Below are 25643 nucleotides of genomic sequence, written 5' to 3' on the forward strand. Positions count from 1 at the left end.
ATACATTCTACATAAGGACTAATGCTTCGTGCAATGGATTGTTAGGAGCAATGGTGTGTTAGGAGCTGCTCGCAGTGTGATACTATGCAGGGAAGGAGAATAGAACCTGTGGTGGATTAAAAAATAAATGAATACAAGGAAACCTGAGTGCTGGGGTGTCTGCACAGTAACAGGGCACCCTGTGGTTCCGACGCGCGTTTCACCTATGAGGCTTTCTCACAATGGGGGCAGCTACTGTTATATTTGACTCTGCAGGAACACCATCAACATAAATTTGATTTATTTTGACATCATTAAGATAGATATTGCTTAGGTGGCTCCCATTACTTCAATGTTCTAACACAATTTGCCAGTGCAGTGGAACCCCCCCCATTTTTCTAACATGGTTTTATTAGTCTGTGATCATTATGAATATTAAAGCGTGCATATCACCTACACATAGTGAGTCTAGTTTAGGAGGTTGCTGCCTGTGCACAGCAAAACGCTCTTGCACTCAGGTTGATGGGTCCACTCCGCACACTTCCAGGCCTACTCCCTGCTCTCAGGAGACAACGAAAATTGTGCTAGGGGTTGTGAGGAGGGAAATATTCGGAAACACACTGCAAACGTTTTATGTTACATTATAAAAATTACTCATCAATCATTTAAATGAATGGTGAGATTGAGGACATCAGGGCTGTCTTTAGTAATCATTTTACGAGGATCTAGTGATTTCACGGAGTATTGAGTCAAATAGTACCTCATGTCTCAATGATGTCACCAGTGCATCAGAAAATGCATTTTCCTGAATGATGGTTCTGCTCACAAAATGGCTGCATCCTCAAAACCACTTTAATGTGTGATTTCCATTGTTTTTGTACTTGCTAGTGAAATATTTGAGTACATTACATACACACCATGCTACATATCAACTCTGAAGTGCATCTAACTGACTGTTCTTCTTCTTGTAGATTTCACTGACCACGGTGTGCACAGAAATGCTCCGTCCTTCCAGCCGCAGAAGCCCCCAGCTGCAGCACCTGCAACCAGTTTATCTGCTATAACACATCCAAGCTCTGTTGTTCATGCACAAAACCCAATGCACACCAGCACCTCAGCAAATGGACACAGTGCAGTGCAGACAGATGACTTTGCATACCCACAGAGTCCTGTGCATGCCAGTACCCCCATAAACACACACTGTCAGCCATTGCAGATGCAACAGAATCCTATCCATACACAAAATACAGCTGTTCAAACCCAGAGTAGTATTCTTAGGCACTCGAGTTCTTCATCACCACAAAGACAGTTGTTACAATCAGACCATGCAACACAGCCGCAAAATCCCTCTGCACAGCAAAAGCCGAGCCCTCCGCGCAATGTGCATTTTCACAGCCAAGTACACACACAGCCTCCTGTTACACAGGCCAACAGCTTTATGCAAAAAGATAGTCCTCCGGCACAGTCCCAGAACTCGGAGCAGATACAGAACACACTAACACAAGTAGTACATAACGGTAGAATGACACAGAATGCGCATACAAACAGTATTGTGCCCACACAGGGCTTCACACATCCTCTTCCTTCTGTTCATTCGCAAAGTGAAGGAAAACCAACCAGTCTAGGGCAAGTGCTGGGTCCAAGTCCACACGCTCCCCTGCAGTCACTAAGTCCTGCAACACAGGCATCAACCGTTGTGCAAACACAAAGCTCAAGTTCCCACCTATATTCACCTGTGAATTCACACAGTTCTGCAGTTCAGGCATCTATAGTAGTGCCCAGCCATGGGGCACTTACACAGATAAATATCCCTAAGCAGTCCTCAGTCCATATGCACAGTCCTGTGTGCACAGACACTCCGTGTATACAAACAAACAATACTGTGCACACACAGAGTCCGGTTGTGCAGTCAGATAGTACTGTGCAAGTACATAGCACAGTGCATACACAGATGCCTTCTCTAGCTTTACACAGTCCTGTTCACAAACCGAGCCCCCAAGCACACAGCACCGTGCACATACAAACGGCTTCTCTACAGACATTCAGAAATCCCTGCAACCAGAATCAGTCTGTACCAAACTACCGACCTTTGTACGCACACAATTCTGCGCAGGCATCCAGTCCTGTCAGCACAGACAGGTAAGTTTATGTCTTAGGGTTTAATTTGTTGTAAGCTTTTAAGAGAGTCAGGGCCATTATACTATAGAGCAAAAAGGGCATTTGCCAGGGGCCACACTAGACTTGAAGTTTTTGGAGCCTGCATAGTTGAGGTTATACAAAAGTCTCTATATTCAGCCTCCAGTGATCTAGAAAGATTAATGCACAGAGAACTTGGGGCCTGATTCAGCATGGATTGCAATTGCAACAGCGTACGCAGATCGGCCGACGGTGCGTAATGCGCATGCATCGCAGTGCCCGTGCGCCGGCCAGTATTGCAATCGCACTGCAATCACGTACGCAGATACAAAGCCATCGCAGAGTGAGTGACGGTACGTCAGCATTTGGGGGTGGTGACGGGGGAGTGGTTGGAGAATCGCAGACGTGCCTGTCCGTTTGAACGGCGTGGATAAATTAGCCGCTGTGGCGGTATACGCAGCTTATGTACTCACAGCGTGCAACGAGAATTTCTGAGTCAGGTCAGAGCTGCAGTAAATCTGCATGAGGGGCCGATGTTACTCTATGTTACCGATGTTATACGCAGGATTGCGAGGTCTCGCGGATGTGCGGACGTGGAAGTGGGCGTCTCTATGCCGGATGAGCAGATGCAAACATTAGCATATTTTAGCAGCAGACCTGCATGCGTAATCACAGCTGCAATCGCAATAGCGATCCATAATGAATCCGGCCCTTAATACAGTACACTCCCTAGGATACAGTTTCCTCTCTTGTTCTAGAAAAAGCATGGGGCCCACTAATGTGATCTTTCTCTAGACCCAGTTATTATTATAGTGTATATAAAGATAATGAAAAATGTAAACCTGAGGCAAAATAAAGTATATATACTTAACCGTAATAGCTGAACATTTATGCCTCTTCTGTAACTCTCATTTTTTTTTCTCCAACGTTCGGATTCCATATACATAGTGAGAAAAATATATAACCGCAATGTGTAGTATCTTCTTTAGGTGATGGCACAAATCTTTTCATACAGAATAGAATAAGGCATTCCCAAACTCACAAAATCAAAGATGGGTATATACGTCTATAATGGTATCTTTAAAGATGAATCCACCAGTAGTCGCAAACACACACCTAACTTACACTTATGCAAAGCGGAGCAGGGTGTATAATGGTATCTTTACATAGAACAACATTCAATTTGTTATTATTATGTTTTAATGCGCCCTTGGATAGAATAGATTAGATGAAAGAAATGTATAATACATATATGAAGTACAGAGCGCATTACTAGAATTATCGCTGCAGATTCTAATCCAATAGTCAGAATACTGTAGCATTTATTTTTTAATTGTATTTGTGATATTAGTTTGATTTTATCATATCATTGGCGTTCTCTAGAAAATAATCTTAATGAGAATATTACTATTAAAAATTACACTTACGGTTTAGCTTCAGCAGTACCATTATATACAGTGCAGTACCAATATATACCGTGCAGTACCATTGTATACAGTGCAGTACTATTGTATACAGTGCAGTACCCATATATACAGCACGCTATCAATATATACAGTACCAATATATACAGCACAGTACCATTATATACAGTGCAGTACCATTGTATACAGTGCAGTTTGAGCTGATCAAGGTAGTACTGGCACCCATGAGTTTCTATAGGATCTGCTATATATCTTCCTTTATTAGGAAAGGGGAATATGTGGCATTCACTAACAATATATGTACAGTATATACCTAAAATTATATGTGGTGTTTCCAGCTTTCATTGAATATAAATTCATATTTCCACTAATAAATGTGGGTTGCCCGTTGGCTGTGAACAGAAATATTGTAGTACTTTGCTCTGCTAGGAAGACAGTAAAAATGGCCACACAAGAGTTGATCGTCCTACTTGCCCTGAGATATTGGAAACCTACATATGTAGGTTTCCAAGTCGGCCCAAATACGTCCATTCTTCCCTTGGGTTTTGGAGCAATTCTAGTTTAAGTGCGATGTGTTAGTAATGTTTAATCTCAATAGTATCATTATCTGGTATCACCGGGGTTTTGTGGTAGACAGGGCTATGTCAGGTCAGTTGTCAAATATCAGCTGAACTGTAGCCAGAAATGGTCATTCACTATCAAGATATGCAGGTGCCCAATACATTTCATTTTGTGTAAATGGGCTTAATTGTACAGGGCATAACTGAGAGCACACCTGCAGCATACCTCCATGTCACATTTTGGAATTGCCCCCATAAAGAGGCTTTGTGAACCCTTCTGGCCCAATATAATACCTGCAAGATGCAGGCAGCAAAGAGATTTCTGTGATGCACCCGTTAGATTTAAAGTAGCAATGTTTGGCTCTTAAACTCTAGTGCCCTACAGTACATCACTGCAATATTGCCGCATCCCCCATTCCGCAGGCTTCTATATTTGGGCCTCTGAGTTTTGGGACTAGTTCCAATAAATGAGGTTTACCTATGTACATGTTTTAAATCATGACTGATAACCTAATTCATAGTAATAATAATATGTTTTCATATTACAGGCCTGGAGTCACAGTTTCTAATGTTGCTTCCACAACTTCTGAAGTAAATTCAGTCACTTTGCATTCTTCCTCCCCACCCCATGTGTCAAAGGTTGCTCCTCAGATGCCTGTAAATCCAACCACAAGGACAGTGGAACAAGTGACAAGACAGCCATCAGTAAAATCTGTTCCTTTTTCCAATGAAACTTCTATTTCTACTGCTTCTCAGTACAGTGCACCCACTGGGACCAGCTACCCCCAACAACCAGCTCCTATGTCTAATCCTGTTACACCCCAGAGGAGAAGTATCACTATATCCCTGACTGAGACCCCTATAATCTCACACGGTATGGAAGTCCCAACTAGTCCTCCACAATCACCAATGGGAAGTCAGTGCGAGCTCCAGTCTCCCTCCCCCACACCACTATTTCCCATCAGCACTGCCTACTATTCAGGTAGCCCTTGCCCTCCAAATGCCCAGCCACCGATGTTGCCTGAAAAGTGCCACACTCCAGCCACAGGAGACAAGTCCGGGACTCTTCAGCGATCCAATGAATTACGGGAAGACAAGCCGCCCTCCTTAACCAAAGGTTGGTTAAATAAACACTGATGCTAAAGTTATGACTTTTTGAAACTATTTTTGGATGCATGAAAGTGTGACATTCTCTCTGTGTCTTCCAATATTTAGATGTACAACAGGACTTTCCTCCAGTTAGCAACTTTGTGCAGGATTCCTCTAAGTTTTGGTATAGGCCAAATATCTCTAGAGAGCAAGGTAATACATAATATACATGATGTGTGCTATAATTTTTATGTCCCCTAGTTGGGTATTTGCAATAAAAAGAAATCAGTCTTATGGAAGTAGACAAATCATTGAGATACCAATGTACCAAACCCTCTTCAGATATATATTATTTAATGGAACTTACGCTCCTAGGACACCTTAATGTTTCAGGATTTCAAGTAACTTTTTGCATCGCCAAAACTGAAATGTGTGGGCTGTGCACTTCCATCTCCTATTATAAGCTGTTTTAACCTGTTTTTATATATATATATATATATATATATATATATATATATATATACATACACACACACATCTTCTTAAATTATGCTTTTCGTTAAACAATTTATTATTTCCAAAGGAGATTTTTCTGTTTTGTTCCTGGGCATAATTTGCATCATTGGTCCGATATTACTTAAATCCGTTGAATTTTTTTTTTTTTTTTTATAGCCATATGGATTAAACTTAAGACCAGTTTTGTTTTTTTAAGGCACAAAAGATGTTAATCAGAAAACTAAACAAATTACTGTATTTTAATTTTGTCTTTTCAACAATATAGAGTTTGAGTCCTGTTACATAGCTAAATATTTTATGGACAAATCTAAAAAATTTTCAAAGATAAATTTACCGTTATTTCAATCTACGTCGCTTTTTGCATTCACTTACTTGGTACGCTTTCTTTCATTCGCTATCAGCTATTGCCCTATTAAGAGGTGCAGAACCGGGCTCTTTCCTGATTCGTGACAGCAACTCTTTCCGAGGGGCGTACGGTTTGGCTCTGAAAGTCTCCAGCCCTCCTCCTAATGTGCAGACACAGCCATGTAGAGGTGATCTCATTGTATGAATTCATTTTGCCATCCCCCCAGCAATGTGTATAGTATGCTGCATGTAACACAAACTTACTCATTTCCGTAGATCCTGCAGAGCAGCTGGTTCGCCATTTTCTGATCGAGACGGGTCCCAAAGGAGTGAAAATAAAAGGCTCTCCTATTGAACCCCACTTTGGTGAGCCAGAAACTGGGAAACACGATTTTTTTTTTGTCTTCTATAGTAGTCAATGTAGATTAAATTCAAGTTTTTAATGTCTATTTTTGAACAACCCACTCTCATTTTTAAATGTCTACCCAGAGGCTTTGCTTGATATTTGGCATCCAGAAATAGAGGCTGGAAGATGAGTTGTATAAGGGACAGATTACAAAAATGACAAATGTAGTTAATACAGGAGTGAAAAGCATTTTTACTTTTAAGCACCAGTAGAATCTAGCTTAGGGAAAACAGGTTTTGTTGGAAGGATGAGCCTTCCATATCTGCCTCTTCTACTACCATTAAGGACTGTTTATTAACCTTTATGTAATCCACTATCTTTTTTCTGATTTATGAATGTCCTGGCGGTCTGCATAAGCATGAAGGAGAGATCCTGAGTCTCAGTGTAGACTGGGCTGTCCAGTCATAATTCTTTGGGCAGTCTGGCCTCATGTTGCTTAGTCATGTCTGCGTGGGTCGCTCTACGTTCTTGCTCTCTATTGCTGGTTCTCTGGTTTGATGAGATTTTTGTGACTCAGACAGATGTTGGCACAAATCTTTGAGGTCTGCAGTTCCAGACAAAATATAACCAGCATGTAGTGAGATGCACCCTATGTATTTACAGTCAGTGACTGTTTGTTCCTATCAATTACAGCCATTCTATCACAGCAAACAAGAGTGCAATTGTCTGCGTTAGAATAAAATATTTTATCTGTGAATTACAGGGCAAAATGCATAAATGTGAAGGGATGATAGAATAAAAATAGTATTGCTATAGGATTTTGGGGTTGATGTATCAAGCAGTGAAAAGAGTGGAGAAGTTGCCCATAGCAACCAATCGGCTTTGAGGTAGCATTTATCAAGTACATTCTATGAAATGATAGGTAGAAGCTGATGGTTTGCTATAGGCAACGTCTCCATTGTTTTCAATGCTTCTTACATTAACCCCTTTATTTGGTTCCTGTGAAGGAGCTAATAGGTCACTATTTGACTTCTCTTCATCACAATTTACCTTTATCTTCTACCAGAACTCTCTTATTGAATTGATATGTGACAGTCATCTTACAACACAATATAAGTTTATGAAAGAAGGTGTATTCATAAACGGCAATAGCAACAATACTACATTTAGACTCTGAAAGGTAAAATACTTCATTAGAGGAGTATCACAACAGGACATCGTCAATATGGGTCAATTTAATTAGTCACATTTCATTTTCGTGTTGACACATTTTTTTTTTTTTTTTCCAGTACTTCTTATTCTGGCTCGTCCACAAACAGGACACAATGTGATTAAAATAACATGAGGCTCTCGGTTTACGCTCTCCCCATGGATAGTGATGACACACACGTCATCATACAAGAGACATGTAAACTTGTGACTGTCATTGCTACTCCCCTGAGGTTACCTCATCTTTAGTTGAAAGAGAGGGAAACTAGCATTTGGACTAGCCCTAAGCTCAGTGATGAGGTGTAACTAACAGTGCACAGGTCTCAGATAAATGACACGTCTTTCTGTTCATGTGTTTAGGGAGCCTGTCGGCCTTGGTGTCCCAGCACTCGGTCACCCCTCTCTCTCTGCCCTGCAGATTGCGTGTCCCTGACAAAGGTGAGTAAATACTTGTTTATGTATTTACTCCTCTGCAACCATAGTACTTCATTTACTCCTGGCTTGTCTAATGCCATGCGCTGACCTTGTTCTAGTCCTGCAATAATCGAATGCTCTACAACCGATGCCGCGCCTTTGTATGCAGATGCTTGTATTTGCGAAGCTGCAGGTGGGCGTCTCAATACAAAACTCAATGGCTGCAATATATGCGCACAGCAGCTACGTACACAACACAGCAGCATTCGTGTACAACTCTGCATTAGGCCCTTAGTCAACAACTCAAGATGGTACATTTGTCGTTGGACACAGATGCTCCAACTAAACTATCTCCGCACATTCTCTAGAGCTGGGCCCTCTGTTTGCTCTCATTGATTGATACAACTCTCTGTTAGTAAATGAATATACACCTGTAGTTAGGTTGGCCAAAAGATCTATATAGAGACCCTCATCTTCTCTCCTATGTACAGATCTAACAGAGCAGAATTTGGATGTCGCGGTTCCCACAAACATGAGCACAGCGGCTGACTTACTGCGACAAGGAGCGGGTATGGGTTGTGATGAGAAAAGTATGATGCTTCGATAGAGTGTAGACTCACTAGCTTGTGATACAATGGGCACAGATAGGACAATATGGGGCAGATCAGTAATATGATAATTATTATAACAATAGATTAGCACTCTTGGTGCTACAATGGAATTTGTGCATTTTCTGACACCTGGGACGAGGAGGAGGAGAAGGGGGAGGATTCATTTAGCCCTGATTAGTTATTGGTGGTGCAAAAAGTTGGTAGACTTTGGCTTTAACGCCCAGGGTTATTCAATTACATCCCTTTTTCTTGCCCAATAAATTATCTGTCATCAGTTGTTAAAACACAGGGCGGTATTCAATTGTTTTAGCCCCCCTTCGCGCCGGACAGAGCTATTCAGTTGTTGCTCCTGTCGGGCATGATCAGCTGCTGGCGCCGGGAAATGTGTGTAAAGTGACCAGTTTGGGCGCTCAAACTGCACTTTTTCGCGCTCGCGCTCATCATTTTGGTCGGGTGTAGTCGTTTTGCACAGCTAAACCCGACCTCTTTGGGCACGATCGATGCAAAGATCGGCATCAAGTGAATAGCGCCCTGTGATCTCCCGTCACTTTAGACGGGCGATCGAGCGTGCTAGAACAATTGAATACCGCCCATAGGCCCAGAAACTTTTGCTGGATTCTATGTGTTAACCCACTGATTTCACCCGATAACAGGCTAAGTATCGCGGGCTGACTTCGGGGCTCATTGAATAGAGCCGGGGGATCAATTAGCCCACAGTAAATTATTTAAACACTAAACTGTTATTGGAAAGTTGTATTTACAATTTATGCTACCCTTGTTGTGGACAGTGAATATGCCTAAATTAGTATCTATTTACCCCCAACTTAACACCCTGCGCTCCATTATTTTTACTGACTGATATAGGTCCCTGGTAATGACCAATAAGGAAATAAAATTGAAGCAGATATATTCTGCCCCCTTGACTAGAGCTGCCTTACACATGTGCCCAGAATGCTTTGGTTAACACACCCATAGTTACTGAAGTACTCTTTAAAGGTTGGATGGTTAAGACTTACAGAAACACGTAGCACATAGAATTACTACGGGCAAGAGACGTCTGTGTGTGAAGAACTGCAATGATGTTATACACTGCTTCTAAATAACTGGAGTATTACATATGTCCACTTCCAGCCTGTTGTGTCCTCTACCTTGGTTCTGTGGATACTGAATCTCTGACAGGACCGCAAGCTATTTCGAAGGCTTCCAGCGCTATCTTGACTCCGCCCAGGTCTACTGCAACCACTGTCCATTTCAAGGTGTCTGACCAGGGCATCACACTGACCGACAGCCAGCGCAAGTGAGTGTGCAAGCAGCTGCTTTTCTCCGCAACACACAGATTAGACTTCTATGCATTGGTGTAATATGTGTGTGTTTGTAGGCTGTTCTTCAGAAGACATTATCCTGTGTCCAGTGTAACTTTCTGTAGTGCTGACCCGCAGGATCGCAGGTACCACAATTATCACAACGTTCTGCTTCCATTAAACAACTGACACTGTAGCATCTTCCTCACAGTAAACTCATTTCATTGCAGGTGGACCAATCCAGACAGGACAACTTCAAAGTATGTATGGTTTGTGGGTTTTGTTTAGTTGCTATAGGTTAGACATCATTGATGGGCATTTGCTCCATGTTATTAAATAAGCCACATTATATACCATGCTGTATGGTACATACTTCAATCTACCCAAAGTATCTTACATAAACCTTGAGTGATGCATTGCTATGACTTCACAAGCTCGACCCATACATATAACTGATTAAGTATCATGCTGGCATTACTTTAATAATCCATTCTACTGCATGTGTTAGTCTGATTTAAGCTATGCACTCAGAGAACTTTTAGTGTTGAGGACACATAATAACCTATTAGTGTAAATGTTGAACTCCAGGCTCAGCACTAGTGCACTCTATGGAAGGCTACCTGCTTTAACTCTCACAGTCAAGTAGCACTAGTGTTCCAGGAACTGGACATTTTACAGGCAAATACTGTACAAGCACTGGGTTCCCAGAGCTAAAATGTGCACACTGAAAGCACCAGTGTCACTCTAACCTCATACTGACATCTGCTAGTTATTCCAACAGCCACAAAAAAAGAAATTCATCCAATTGTTGAATCTGTATCAGTCTATAGAATGCAATCGTTAGGCGATGTTCCAAGCTGACTAAGAAGCGTTACTGTTGCTTATATATCAAACGTCAGGCTATTAGAAGTGCATTGCTTAACGGACATGTGCTCTACAGGGTGTTCGGTTTTGTGGCCCGGAAAGCAGGTAGCACAGCAGAGAATGTCTGCCACCTCTTCGCTGAACTGGACCCAGAACAGCCAGCATCAGCCATTGTCAACTTCATCACTAAAGTCATGCTGGGTGCACATAGACGATAAAGTATAAAATGGAAGTTGGCTGATTGTACCCAGTGCGAGTGTGCGCTAGAATGGTCAAATGTGCAAATTCACATTTCCTGTGGTACTTACAGGAAGACAATCAATGCTATCAAGGTTATTTGTAAGGGATGTAGAGTTGCCAACTCCTTATACCAAACACACAGAGTTATGGTCTCCCTATGGCACAGTGCAAACAATGAATGGGATGGGTTAGAGTTATGGAAGCTAAATATTAAGGACATGAATTATTTATCTTTACCAGCATGCAGTGGTGACAATTGTACAAACTCTAGTACAGTAGTCCTGCATTAATATGGCCCAAATGAGTTACATCTAATTCCTCCTACTCCATAGTCTTGTCAAACAAATTGCACATTAAAAAGACTTTTTATTTAATACTGAGCACATTTATTATGAGGTCTATAATTTGATATATTATGTTACTTACACCATAAAATCCATCCCACTCTTCCTTGTGTGTACCAATTGCAGTAAAACAAACCTCTCCTAGTAATCTAGTAAAAGCAGCATTGTGACCTAGATTTGAGTGTGTTGAATGAGCATGTGAACCTCTAGCAATATTACCTAATTGAAGTCCAATATCAAGAAGTTAGCAATAGAGTTTGAAGAGACCTTTTGTATAAAAGTAGAACGGTTTGCTCACAAAACTATGCCATGGTGGGGACAGCCCTATCTGGATCAAGACATTCCTGAAGTTGCAAAGGGTTATAAAACCATTGCCAAGTAATTTGCTTTCCAATAACCCAGGGCTGGTACTAGTATTAAGTGAACATAGACAGTCGCCAAGGTTTAAGGGGCACTTAACACACTGAATATGTTTCTCATTGAGACGGAGACTTATCAAATCTAATAGACAGAGTTAAAAACTGATGATTGTTAATTTATCTCTCCATTTTCTTTCTCCAAGATTTGATAAATCTCCTCCTCAGTGTTTTTAACATCCCCACAATACACCTGGCCACGGCCAGGGAGGAACAGCAGTTGGCAGGTTATTTGAGGGACTGATGCGCAAAGAGTAGGTACAGAAAGGATCCATAGACCTCTCTTGCATGGTCTTCATAAATTTAACCATCAGGATAGTATTGGATGAGCATGGAAGGAACTAAATCACTGCTCTTCAGATGAGGATCCAGAAGGCTACATGAAATGTGTTCCATGGACAGAGTAGATGTAAGTGGGACAATAAATAAGAAACACACTGTTTAGAGAAAATAAGATACCTCCACCCAGCCCTGCAACATGGCTATTGGGGTTTCAAGATCTTGGGTATAGGTTACAGTCACATATCCTGGATATCTCACAATCTCTGAGGGAATATTGCATGATGTACTAGTAAATTCTACAGCTGAGTGCCAGACTATCCAGCCATGACTGCTGACACATCACACAACAATCCTGAAACAAGTAAATCTAATGGTGGGACTAGAATGATAACGGAAGTCCTGATTAACATTAATTAGGACTAAGCTTGCTAAAAGTATTTGCAGCAACAGTTCTGTAAAGGGAACAAAATACCTCCAGCCTGAAGTGATTGATCAGCATGTACAGATTCGGTGGATGTTATTACTAAAGCCTCCCATACTCTTAATACAGTGGGTGGTGGAACAATATCTTCAGGAAAGATTTTAGAAAGTGCCCTTTCCCTACGACATAGTCGCAATTTGGGTCACAGTAAAAGCAGGAACTCAAATCATATTAAATGGTATACAAACTCCATCACAGCTGGAAACAGGATAATATGTTTTCCCTCATATTGCCTATTTAACCACTACAGTGGAATCAATCACTAAAGTAATGCAACAGTAGTTCAATGTTGTATTGCTGCATGTGAAACTGCAAGACTTAGTCAATTCACCAAGTACAGTGTAGGTCAGGCCTGGCCAACCTGTGGCTCTCCAGCTGTTGTAAAACTACAAGCCCCAGCATACCTTCCCACCAATAAGCTAGTAAATCATGCTGGAATTTGTAGTTTCACAACAGCTGGAGAGCCAGGCCTGGTGTAGGCTCAGTGAGTACCATTCAGTGTCTCAGGATTTCAACTTTCCAAGCAATTTCCTTTTTGGCAACAGTTAATGTACATTTATTAAGTCTGTTAGCTGATAGATTCCTATTTGTATTTGCTTCAGTAAGTTAGGGGACAGATAATATTTTGTTTTGGATATGAACACACACACACACACACCCCATGACGTTTGGCATGTATGGCCTGATTTAGAGTTAGGCGCAAAACAAAAAACATGCATCTTGGCAAAACCATGTTACACTACAGGTGGAGCATATTTATAGTTGGGAAGGGGCATGTCCTAGCTTACTTGTAAATTTCAGCTTACCTGTTAAGTCTCTTTCTTCGACTACATTGGGGCCACAAGGATGACACTGGGGTATAGCCTGGAGATGAGTCTGGGCACCAAATAGTTAATAAATTACCCACAAGCCCAGGCTCCTCTCTATACCCCGCCCCCAGGCAGAGGTCATCAGTTTAGTTTGCTAGCATACGGCAGGAGCAAGGCAGAGGGAAAGGAAATCCAGCATGCATACACAGCACCATACAAACCATGGAAAATAGAGTCGGACAGGTGACCACGGAAACACACACCGGCAGTCAGGGTGGGAGCCCTGTACCTCCTATAGAGTCGAAGAAAGAGACTTAACAGGTAAGCAACATAAGACTCCTTTTCGTCTTCATCCACTAGGGGGCACAGGGATGACACTGGCACATCCCAAAGCTGTCCCATTTGAGCGCCTGAGCTGCAGTGAGCACCGAACGCCCGAAGGTGGCGTCTGAGGACGCAAAAGTTTTGAAGGCATAAAACCGGAGGAATGTATGAGCAGACAACCATGTGGCAGCCTTACAGAGCTGTTCTACAGAAGCCCCACAGCATGCTGCCCAAGAAGTCCCCACTGACCGGGTGGAATGCGCTGTCACCGCAGAGATAGGAAGGTTTGCCAAGGAGTAATATTGGCGAATTGTGAAGCGTAGCCAGTGGGCCAAGGTCTGTAGCCGGCCAGCCCCTTATGAACATCATAGAAGACTAAGAGACTCTGACTTGCGAATCTCCCTGATCCTCTTGACTGAGAGCCCTTAGCACATTCAAGGAAGCTTCTGGCTAAGCAGGATCCACAGTCTGGAAAGCAGGTACCCTAATCTCTTTATGTGGAAGCGAGACACCACCTTCGGAAGGTAGCCCACGGGAGTCCGCAGTACAGCGGTGTCTGAATGGGGAGTGACAAGATAGGGTGCTCAAGTCCGACACCCTCCGGGCCGATGCAATGGCTAGCAGAAAAACACCTTGGACCTTCAAGGACTAGAGCGGGAGGCCCAAATACAGACCTGTCTGCAGAAATGAAAGTATATGGGAAAGGCGTAAAGACCTGGGGTTACGACTCCTAGCCATACACCAAGAAAATAGGTACACCAAACATGGTGATGGATACGTGCCAAAGAATGCTTCCTAGCCTGCAGCATGGTCCTAATGACGCTCCTGGAGAATCCTTTTGCTCTTAGGACGGATGTCTCAAGAGCCACCCTGTCAAAGCGAGACAGGTCAGATCCGGATGGAAAGACTGACCCTGAGATAGAAGATCCGGCCGCAGAGGAAGACGCAGTGGTGTGTCGATGGAGGCCCAGTAGATCTGCGTACCACATGCGCCGAGGCCAATCCAGTGCCACCAGGATCACAATGCCTCCCTCCAGTTTGAATTTGCGGAGCTTGCAGGGAGAAGATGTAAATTAGAGGGAAGGTCCAAGGAACTTCTAGGGCATCTACCAGGAGAGCTTCTGAATCCTTGTTGTGGGAGCAGTATCTCGGTAGCTGATGATTGAAACGAGACACCATCATCTCAGTGTCCGGCAGGCCCCACCAGCAGACTAGGAGTTGGAAGACGTCTGGATGCAGCGCCCACTCGCCTGCGTGAACGTCCCGATGACTTGGGCATTCAGAATTGGGAAGAGGACTTCCTGAGATGATATTGCTCCGCCCAACGAAGAATTCTACTGACTTCCTGCATGGTTCCCTGACTGCGGGTGCAGCCCTGGTGGTTTATGTAGGCCACTGCGGATGCATTGTCCAACCAACTTTACTAGATGTCCCTGAAGGAGTTGCTGTGCGTAACACAGAGCCCTGTACATGGCACATAGTTCCAGGATGTTGATGGAAATCTGGCTCTCTTGAAGCATCCAATGGCCCTGAAAAGGTTAGGTGACAGGTTACCGCCCCCCCTCCACCCCTGAAGGCTTGCATCGGTGGTAAGAAGGACCTAGTCCTGGATCCAAAAGGGGCATCCCTTGTCCAAATCGTACCTCCTGGGGAAGAATGAGAGAGAGGCTGCACCTTGAGGTTTGGTCGATACTTAATCCATCGCTTTAGAATGACCCTTTCGAGAGTCCGGGAGTGGTACTGACCGTACTCCACCATGTCGAACGTTGAGACCAGAGACCCCAGAATCTGCATGCACAAGTGTGACGCTGGCCTAGAAAGGTGCGGATTCTGGCTTGTAAGGTCATGATCTTGTCAGGAGGGAGGAAGACTCCGAGCTCTGGATATCAATAAGGCTCCCAAGGTGGAGCATCTCCTGGGATGTTGATAGCGTGGATTTTCTCCAATTGAGTGGGACTGTAGAAGCTCCACCGTCAGATGGATGTGATCTGTGAGAACTGTCGGAGACTGGGCCAAAAGAACAAGTCGTTCAGGTACGGTAAAATTCTTACACCCCTTGCAGCGAAGATTAGCTGCCATTACCACCATGACCTTTGTGAACATACAAGGTGTTGTAGAGAGACCAAAGGGTAATGCTTGAAACTGATAATGGCTGGTTTATATTGCAAACCTGAGAAAGTGTTGGTATTTGGCTCGTATAGGAATATGCAAATAGGAATTCTGGATATCTAATGATGCCATAAAATCCCCTGGTTCGAAGGCTAGGATGATAGACCGAAGGGACTCCATGCCGAATTTCGAAATCCGGAGGAATTTGTTCAGGTGTTTCAAATTGAGGATTGGCATAAAAGCCTAACCCTCTCTGGGACGGGGGAACGGGGATAACTATACCTGAGGCCATGAGTGGGTAGAGACTCACTCATGGCCTCAAAAAAAAATTTCTGGCTGTGTAGGAAGGCCAGTGGAAAAGACCAGGTAGGTAGACACTGTCGAAAAGTGAGAGCGTAGGCCCGAGACACAGCTCTGACCCAAGCGTCTGTCGTGGTCTGCATCCATACTGATGAAAACCGAAGAAGCTGGCCTCCCACTGCGAGGACCCCTGGGAAGAGGCCTGCCCCATCATGCAACAGGCTTGTCCGCAGGTTTGGCAGCCGGACATCTAGTGGACCAGGGTTGCTTACCTTTGGACTTGGAGCTTTTATGGGCCAAACTCTGGCTGTGCCCTGCAGACGAAAGGAACGAGAAACTGAAGGTCTGGGGCAACCGACGGTAAGAAAGCAGAGTTAGGTGCTGTTAACATGGTCGCTATCTTGTCAAATTCCGGACCGAACAGGACGTCACCCGAAAAAGGAAGGGCTTCCAGGGCTTTTTGGATCCTGTGTCCACCTTCTAGGTGCGCAGCCAGAGTGCTCTTCTGACTGCAATTGCAGAAGCCGAAATTTTAGAAATCAAAATTGCTGAATCTATGGCTGCCTCTCTAACTTGCGCAAACCAAGGAGACCAGGTCACCTCTCTGGGTGCCAGAGGTAAGCCCTTAAGCTGGCCACACACTAGACCAACTTACATCCAACTAGTTGATTGGTTGGAATGAAAACCTGGTAAGGTATGAAAGCAAATGACAATCAGCAATTTACTCCCAAATGCCGGAAAATGGACAAAAACTGTTGTTTGATCTAAACAATTTGTTCAAGCATTTAACAACCTTGTCTGAACGACCATTTTCATCTGTTTTCTGCAGTGGATAGGGCAAAGGTAGCAATATGCTTAAAAACAAGTGCCTTGGATCTAGGAGGTTGTTCTGAGTCCTCCACTAGTAGAATGGATTTTAATACTCTGATAAGAGTCTCTGTCTACTGGGAACATACAGTAGCCTCCTCAGGGACAGAAGACATCTCAACATAATGGAAGCACTTCATCTGAAGACACCTCTGAATCTGAACCTCCGTCTGATAACGGAGTAGAGTAGGTCTACATCTAGGAGCCCTATCCTTATTTAGCATCTGTTGAAATGACGTGGACACCTGAAATCCCCACACACCAATATAATAAAGAGGGTGTGTAAAGCAAAAAGGGTCTTTAGGCAGTAAGTAAATCTTTAGAAGCTGTACTTACCCCTGCAAGGGCTATTCCCCCAGTGACCACATCAGGTAAAAGAACACTTACATACACACAGACCACTCAATGCAGAAATGTGGGCTAGTGAAGCTCAACAAACCAGCCTATATAAAAGCAGGAAGGAGCAGTTAATCTAGTGCAACTGCTTAGAACAGACTATGAGAGGAGACTAGAGCCCAGCTTCTCTCTCCAACGCTGAGGTAAACAATGGGGTAAAATGGCTGCTCAGTGTTTAGGAGGGGAGGAGAGAAGGGAGGAGTTATCTGACTGCAGAGGAAAGTGCCCCAGGGTCAGGGGAGTGCTCACCTCCCCTGTCTGCCAAAACCCCAGGGAACATGGCTGCAGCTGCTATTAAGCAGGTCCCCAGCTCCATATTAAATCCCTGGTGGTCTAGTGGGAAGCGTGGGAGACTGGGAGCCCCCACCGCCGGAGATAGTCTGCTCCAACAGCAAGAGCCACGAACCCGTGGCTGACCGCCTTACCTTGTCCCCGTAGAGTGCAAGCTCTGGATGTGTAGGAGTCCATGGCCAAAGTCACTGACCCAGTTGCCAGGGCTGCGGTGGGGGCGTCCTATAGGACACCTTACACAGCCCGCTGCCCAGACTCTCCTCTCGAGGCTATATCCCAGTGTCATCCCTGTGCCCCCTAGTGGAAGAAGAAAACAAAGCTGCTCAGTATTTGCTACATGCAAAAACTTCCTGCATGTAAAATTAAAAAAAATGCATTTCACCCTTGCATTGCAACATGGTTTGTTCCAGGATCAAATTGTTTTTTTTTTTCCTTTTCTCTCCGGTTTGTTCCTAACTCAAATCAATCCCACAGTTTACTGAGCACTTTCAATAACAGTTGGTTGGAGGGAGTGATAGGTGTCTATTGGAGGACACACTATTGCCTCCCTCACGCGCAGTGATTTTGAGTAACTGGAACATGCCATCACCACTACTGTTTGAAAGTGATAATGGCGTCATTGGAAGCAATTGGTTCCAAGTCCAACCCCAATGAAATGCTTTTACTGGACCTAAAACCACCACCAGGAAAATTGTCTTTTTAATGCTATTGGGTAAGCAGCCTAACTGGTGTAGTCTTTCAGTGGTAACTGTAACAAAACATGCCAGGACCTAATAACTAAAACATCACAAAGTGACAACCAGGCTATGAATTTACTTTTTTTCTAATGGGAGAGTCAACATTTTAAAACATGTAGCACCTCTTGCTATAATTACTGAGGTGTGTAAGCATTAATATATATATTTTTTTATTATTATACTGGGACAGCTTATAAATTACAAATCTGTTTGTAAACTACTCAGTACATAGTGCTTGAAACATTCCAGGTACACAAGTTAAAAAAAAAAAAAGTTGTTTTTTCTTCCCCACCTAATAAGCATTTTGTTGAGATCATTGACTGCTAGTGAATTTATAGGCTCTAATTCCACAACCAGGCAGTGAACTTTAATGTAATTGTCAAATAAGCCTCAATGCAATGTATGTAATTATAAATCATAAACCATGCAATCGGGAGCTGGTAAGGTAGTGCCCATAAAGTACAACAAATACACTAAGCATCTGTTCTACTTGGCCTGTACCCCACATTGTTTCATTGTAGTGTTTGCTGCCATTGTGTGTGTGTGTGTGTGTGTGTGTGTGTGTATATGTATGTATGTATATATATATATATATATATATATATATATATATATATATAATGTATGTTCTGGTCATACATCCATATTGCAGTTAAGTCCATACTTGTATAGGGGTAGGTGCAGACTTGAACATACACCTGATTGCAGGCGGAAGTTTTGTTACAGGGCATCGGTGGAAACGTAAATACACTGGTTTCTAGATGTATCTCTTGCACCAAAGGTGTACTAGTGATGGTGGCAGATATCAAATCACACATCCACTCAAAAAAATTTGTACAACTCCATATTAAGGAGAATATACTCATTAAATTCTGTGCACACAGTAAGAGAACAATTTTGGTCGGGATACAGTCAGGAAGCCGATGGTCAATACCGAACGACAGCTTCCTGACTGTCTAATCCCGGCAAGTGTCTAATGACAGGCATTGAAATCCTGATGCCTGTCATTAGACCTACGGTGGGGGGGGGGTTTAAGGAGGGAGGGGAGGGTCTGGGTTTTAGGGCTCCCGGGGGGACTTAGGGTTAGGCACCCCGGGGCGGGTTAGGTTTAGGTTAGGGAAAGGGGGGGGGGGGGTGGAGTCAGGCACCCCCCTAGGAGTCTTAGGGATAGGCTACGGGGAAGGGGGGGGGGGGGGATGGAGTTAGGCACCCCTAAGGGAGGGTTAGGGGGGAAAATAGGGTTAGTTATAATTACCTAATTAGCGATCAGGATCTTCACCTCTGCCGGGCTTCCGCTGTCGGGCCATGCAGCCGGCGGTAATACCTACTACACCCTTGTGGCCGACTTGTGTTCTACGCTGCATCACCCCAAATCGCTGTGGTTTCATGAAGTGGGAAATCATTTAATCAAAATCTGCCTTAAGGAATGTATCATATCATCCGAAATACAAAGCACAAGTGAGTGTTACATACTAGTGTACCTTATGATGAACCTCAACCTTATTTCAGTTATGGACCATTTTGTAAAAGAATATCATTGAGACGTAGCTGACATGTCATGTGACTGCAGCTGTACTAGTAGGAAGAGTGGGTGTAATCCTTACAATAAACCTGCCCACAAATTTGTCATTTTCAATATTATCATAAAAGAGTCATCAAGGGGGAAATTGAGAGACATTGAATTCCCTCCTATTAACCACAGGCTAATTTATGCCCAGGCGCTAGTCAATTAGCCCCGAAGGCAGCCCGCCGGCTGCACTTAATGGGGACCCGAAAATAAATTCCCGTTAAAGAGAGTTTTAAAGGTTGGCACAGCCCTGTTAACAGATAGGTCCACGAAGTTATCAGCCCCTTTTTAACGCCCGTTAAATTCGTGTTAACGGGCGTTAAAAAGGGGCTGTAATGGAATAGGCCTAGGCATAAAAGCCCAAGGCTGCCACCAATTTTAACCCCCGTTAAATTAACGGGGCTAATTGAACTCAGCCCATAAGCTTGAAAGTATTATTATTCAATTAAAAACTAAAAAAATATTTTGTGCCAAGAATGCGTGTGAGCTTTATATAGAGAAATATATTTACTATTTATAACATATACATAGCATATGTAATATATATGTAATAAACTTGCAAGAAGCAATTGTGCTTTTATATATTATAGTTGGAATAGTAATAGATTTTAATTTTCTACGCAAGCTTAATAAATCTTTTATCAAAATGTTTATATCATGTAAAAATAAAATGAACCTCTAATAAATAAATACTTTTATCCAACCTTGTGTGCATTTTTGGTCCACATTTACATTTAAGACTTTTTTTTTTTTTTTTTAATCAAGGCATTTACAGTTGTAGAGATAATTAACAAAACAACAAATTCAGAAGCCAAACGTTTAAATAGATCTGTTTTATTATATGTATATAAACATGAATATTGATTATGTACAGACATTGTGATGTGTTCTAGTGCAATTGGGTGGAACCGTAACAAAACCCAAATGGTCAGAGGTGGGTATGAAGAAATGGGTGGTATATGCAGCAGACAGACAGCGCAGAAACAAGACTTGTCTATGGTATTTTCAGCACCTGAGAATACTGGATATTCGCCCAGTCACTCAGTACCCACACAGCGAACGAAAGGAAAAGTTGCCTAGATTATAGTTACAAGACATGAAATCTAATATGGGTTACACATCAATTTGGGATTTTGGCAAGCATACACACTTACCAATCGGCCGCACGGTATGTCTGGCCAGTAGAACCAGCTGTGAGGTCATTGTCACTGTGGCTAGCATATGAGTTGGTGGTTTGGTCGTGTGTACACACAAGCGGATGTGAACGTACAGCACAGCCGATGGTATATATCTGTGAAAGACATCGTTTACACATCTATCCTATGTACACATGAGCAGATGCACTAAATGATATATCATCGTGCGTACAGTCATCAAACGATATATCAACTAGTGTGTACCCAGCATTAGGCATAATAGTTACAGGTGAATGAAGTGATCACCATCGGTCCTGACTTTTGAAACCTGATAGCTGCAGTTTCAAAGTTTGGATTTTAGATGCTAAAAGGGTTTGATCAAAGCAGGATAGCTGACACAAGCTAGAAACATTGCTGTGCTGAGAAGGGTCTAGTACACTGATATGGCTGGTGTGCTCCAAACATCCTAATGAGGATAATGTAATGGCACCCCCCACTCATACAAATTTCTCATATTTGTAAAGAGTGGGACTGTAAAACAAAAAAGAGCCTGGATTAGAGGATGAGGCAGGTGCACAACTTGCCCCAGTATTTCAGTTGCACATACCAATGCTCAAACAATGCTCGCTCACTTAAGGGTTATGTATGCAGTTGTATTACTGTTTTGGGGAAAAGTATAAAACATCTGGCACACTCAATTAATGTATTTCTTTACATGTATGGGCTTTCAGCACTCCATAAATAAACCACTAGCATGGCTTGCAGAAATCATCTGTACTTTCTTACTGAACATAATCAGACAACTCACAGCACACCAGCATGACCGCAGCACTTTCACCTGGATTCTTTATGGCAATTTACACACTTTGAAATACCATGAGGAATGTGGTTTGCAGTATATTAACACAGGCAACATAACTATCTATCTGACAATATTTTCAATTTAAAAAAAAAAAAAAAGAAAAGTAAATGACTTGGTCTTATTGTGGGACGTGTGCCCTGCTTTTAATGATATCATATGGAATGTGTCCTAGCAGCATTAATTAGAGACAACCATATCAGTGTATTCACATGTATATACAATCTGTATAGAATGGCCAATGCAATACCCTTATCTTACTATCAGGAGGCATCTAGAACAGAGTCTGGTGCCGTCCAACTGCTATGGAATAAAATCACAGCATTCTGGGACTAGTAATTCCAAAGAGTGACTGTTTGACCTGGAACCTAGGCTGTATCTGGCTACGAACAGCCTGCTGTATAATAAGCTGTTAAGGTTTGTAGAGAACTCTTCTAAGAATATCTTGAGCTAGCGCCTGATCAACTCATGAAAGGAGGGAGCATGCAAATAGGCGCGTAGTAAAACAGACAATATCCCGGGTAAAAATAAAAAGGTCAAAAATAATCCTCAACTAACATGTCCAAAACTTATTAAAATCCTAGTACAAGAATTCTTTCTGAATCTTATACTATTATCATTTCTTTTTTCAGTGCCAACAAATATTTAAAGAAATACTTGGGAATCAATATAATTCCATCAAACTGCCTGAGAGTATGGCTAGCACCCCCTTCCACTCCAGTCTCTTCTTACCTTGCCATAGCCCAGCTCCATACTCCCTGCCCATCAGACATGGAGCAGCTGGCACCTTCATAGGTAACAAGCGGATAGCTACTGCTTCTCCAGGTCTGCAGCCTGTGCCTAATGTAGGGGTGTTACATGGTTAGAGCAATATAAAGTCAGTTATTCAGTGTTCTATGTACTCCCCAAGTCTTGGAGCACTAGGCGACCAACCTTAGGCCTGATAGTATTATACTGGTGCCATATACTCTTCAGAAATCCAGGGAAAGCCAAGATAAAGCATCATTTAAATTATATGTTGTGCCCAAATTGCACTTTTCCAGAGAACAGACTGTGTGCAGACCAGAGAGATGTTGATGGGCACTGATATATATATAGAATTAGCAGCAGAAATAGAGGTAGATATGCCACATACATATTTATGTTTATGTATATATATATATATATATATATATATATATAAATAAGACATCACATGGACACAGTGCTCATTAGCAGCACATAAATTTCACTCTGATTAATAGCATCAGAACAGACAACACGCATTCATTGTCATGTATAGGTCATACATGTAGAGAGAAAGAGCTTTAAGCATATTATAGAAATAAGTGCTAAAACAAAACTATCCCAAGCTGGCCGATGAGTAAAGAGTCCATTTATCCAAGTTCTTACGGTGAAGAGTGGATGCATATTTGCCATATCATGTACACATTAAAATACCCTGCGGTAATTCTATATGGAGGTGGCGACAGAAAGCTACAGCCAAAGTAGTAACGCTTCTACACCTGTGTATTAAGAGAGTAGATGCAAATAGTGCCTTAGGCCATGGGTGACGACAGTCTGCTCAACATATAAATATTATTTATATAGAAGTAGGTTGCACCAATAGTGTCACCCCGACAGGAAGGAAGAATAACACACATGGATATGACTACGGCATGCACGTGGCTGTTTTGCCGTCTAAACTACACCTGCGTGATGCTGATAGTTAGACTGTTCTGTCTACACCATCACGGCAGAAACTTAAATGACCAAATGGACATAAGCACAGGACCAATGTGTGAATGCTTCAAAACTGATTTTTTGTGCCACGACAAAAATGATAATTCTAGCTCAGAACTGAATACTTTGTCAGCCTTGTAAAGGACCAAAAGGATGTAAAGCTAAAAAGAGAAATCCCATTCATTTCAGCAGTTTTGCTCCTTGGCTGTAGTTACCACCATGCGGGGTATAAGGCGGCCATTTTGAACCAATAGCTGATCAGTAACAACAGACGCCCACAGAGCAATTCCCTCGTTTCCGGTCCCATTATGTCTTCTGCTATGCCAAAGATTACAGGCATGGAGTGATGATGAGCCCACATTAACAAGCAAGGGCCACTGAGACACATGTCCAAATACAAAGAAGCACTATCACAAGCCCACGTGCAAATCGTGCATGACGGGGGGGGGGCAGGGGGGGGGTTGGTGTAAGGGAGAGATGGCAAATGAATCCAGTGTGCTCTTGCCACAGTCACACTTTCACCCACTCAATGGGTGCAGGTCCACTTTCACTTTCTCTCCGCTGCTCAGCATCCCTATGGTGGGATAGAAGCCCCCCTGGGGTAGGATGGATTCCTTCTTCCCAATGATCTTTCCATTCCTTGTAAAGAAGACCTGAGGTGGACAGAGAAGCAATTATAGCAATTCCATGCTGACAGAGTGCCTGAGATCGCTGATCCTCTAGTGCCCTTCCAAACACAGATATATGCTTTAGTCACCTGTGTCTTTGTATTGTGGTGTGCTGCGTATATTATTTCTAAACAAAGTTGATACCATATTATTATAAAATGATTGCACTGCATTACATGGCATCTACAGGACTGAATGATCAGGTTGATGCATATCTGGATCTCTATATTCGTTACTTATGAGAATGCCAGTTACACAGTCGCCTCGAGTCAATGTTTAACTTACTGTAAAATACAGAACCCGGCACAGGAAAGCTTAGACCAGTGATTCCCAAACTCGGTCCCCAAGGCACACTAAAGGGGCCTATCCATTAGCAGATAAATTTGAACGATGAACGATATATCGTTCAGTTGTTCAATTTATCTGTCATGGATAGGCCCTGAACGATGACAGATGCGCACTCCCGCGGCCGGCAAATTGTGTTTCGTCTCTCCAACATGTTGGTCAATTATCGCTTATCGCTGACAGATATTAGAAATATCTGTCAGTTTATAAGTGGTAAACGACGAACGATATTTTTAATGAAAATTAATAGAAACATTAAACAAAATCCACTCCCTGAATGATGTCATGCAATATCGTTCGTCGTTTGCAAAAATCTGTCATGTACATGACAGATATCTGTCACCGCAGCCCCGGGAATTTTCAAGGGATAAATCTTTTGTCTTTCATCGTAGAGAAAGATCTGCTAATGGATAGGCCCCTTAACAGTCCTGGTTTTGGTGATATCCATGCTAAAGCACGTATGGTCTAATCAAAATAACTGATGTACTAATTAAGTTGCCTGTGCTCAACTATGGCTATCCTTAAAACCTGAACTGTTAGTGTGCCTTGAGGAACGTGGTTGGGAACCCCTGGCTTAGACAGAAACCAGCATATAGAAAGACTGTTCTGCCCCAATTGTGCTCATCGGTGTATGGTAAGGTGCCGCTAATTTGCTGAAAAAGGTGAATATGCTTTATGAAGTGTTTGAACACATGTTGTATCCACTACTGGAATTCTCCTGTCTGAAAACCACACTTAATTCAATAAGGTAAATCAGCTATTACTTACCACGACTTTCCTGCCCTCATGATCCCTCTCAATGTCCTCCTCTTCATCCTCTTCCTCCTCCTCCCCATCCTCATCCTGCTGCTGCTCTCGACGGAGATACATAACGTTCCTAACCCCACGGGGCTGCAGCCTCAACTCCTTCATGTCGCTACTGTCGTCACTTTCTCCTGTGACAGAATTATATAGTT

General features: G+C 42.8%; 2 protein-coding genes across 2 annotated transcripts in view; one reads left to right on the top strand and one right to left on the bottom strand.

Annotated features, from left to right (window-relative positions):
* The window catches only part of TNS2 (tensin 2), a 136459-nt gene extending 117410 nt beyond the window's left edge, over positions 1-19049 (top strand). The window contains exons 19-29 of the mRNA XM_088469152.1: positions 951-2118; positions 4648-5216; positions 5315-5401; positions 6106-6237; positions 6326-6415; positions 7965-8042; positions 8510-8587; positions 9761-9926; positions 10008-10076; positions 10161-10190; positions 10871-19049. Of these exons, the coding sequence (XP_088325278.1) occupies positions 951-2118; positions 4648-5216; positions 5315-5401; positions 6106-6237; positions 6326-6415; positions 7965-8042; positions 8510-8587; positions 9761-9926; positions 10008-10076; positions 10161-10190; positions 10871-11012 (2609 nt within the window). The 3' untranslated portion in view covers positions 11013-19049. The remainder of the gene's footprint in view (positions 1-950; positions 2119-4647; positions 5217-5314; positions 5402-6105; positions 6238-6325; positions 6416-7964; positions 8043-8509; positions 8588-9760; positions 9927-10007; positions 10077-10160; positions 10191-10870) is intronic.
* Positions 19050-20771: 1722 nt separating this feature from the next.
* The window catches only part of SPRYD3 (SPRY domain containing 3), a 30821-nt gene continuing 25949 nt past the window's right edge, over positions 20772-25643 (bottom strand). The window contains exons 10-11 of the mRNA XM_088469153.1: positions 25456-25622; positions 20772-24327 (exon numbers count right to left, since the gene is read on the bottom strand). Coding sequence (XP_088325279.1) covers positions 24193-24327; positions 25456-25622 — 302 coding nt within the window. The 3' untranslated portion in view covers positions 20772-24192. The remainder of the gene's footprint in view (positions 24328-25455; positions 25623-25643) is intronic.

The sequence above is a fragment of the Taudactylus pleione genome, unplaced genomic scaffold (genome assembly GCF_031769625.1).
Source record: "Taudactylus pleione unplaced genomic scaffold, aTauple2 ptg000089l, whole genome shotgun sequence".
NCBI classification, from domain to species: Eukaryota; Metazoa; Chordata; class Amphibia; order Anura; family Myobatrachidae; genus Taudactylus; species Taudactylus pleione.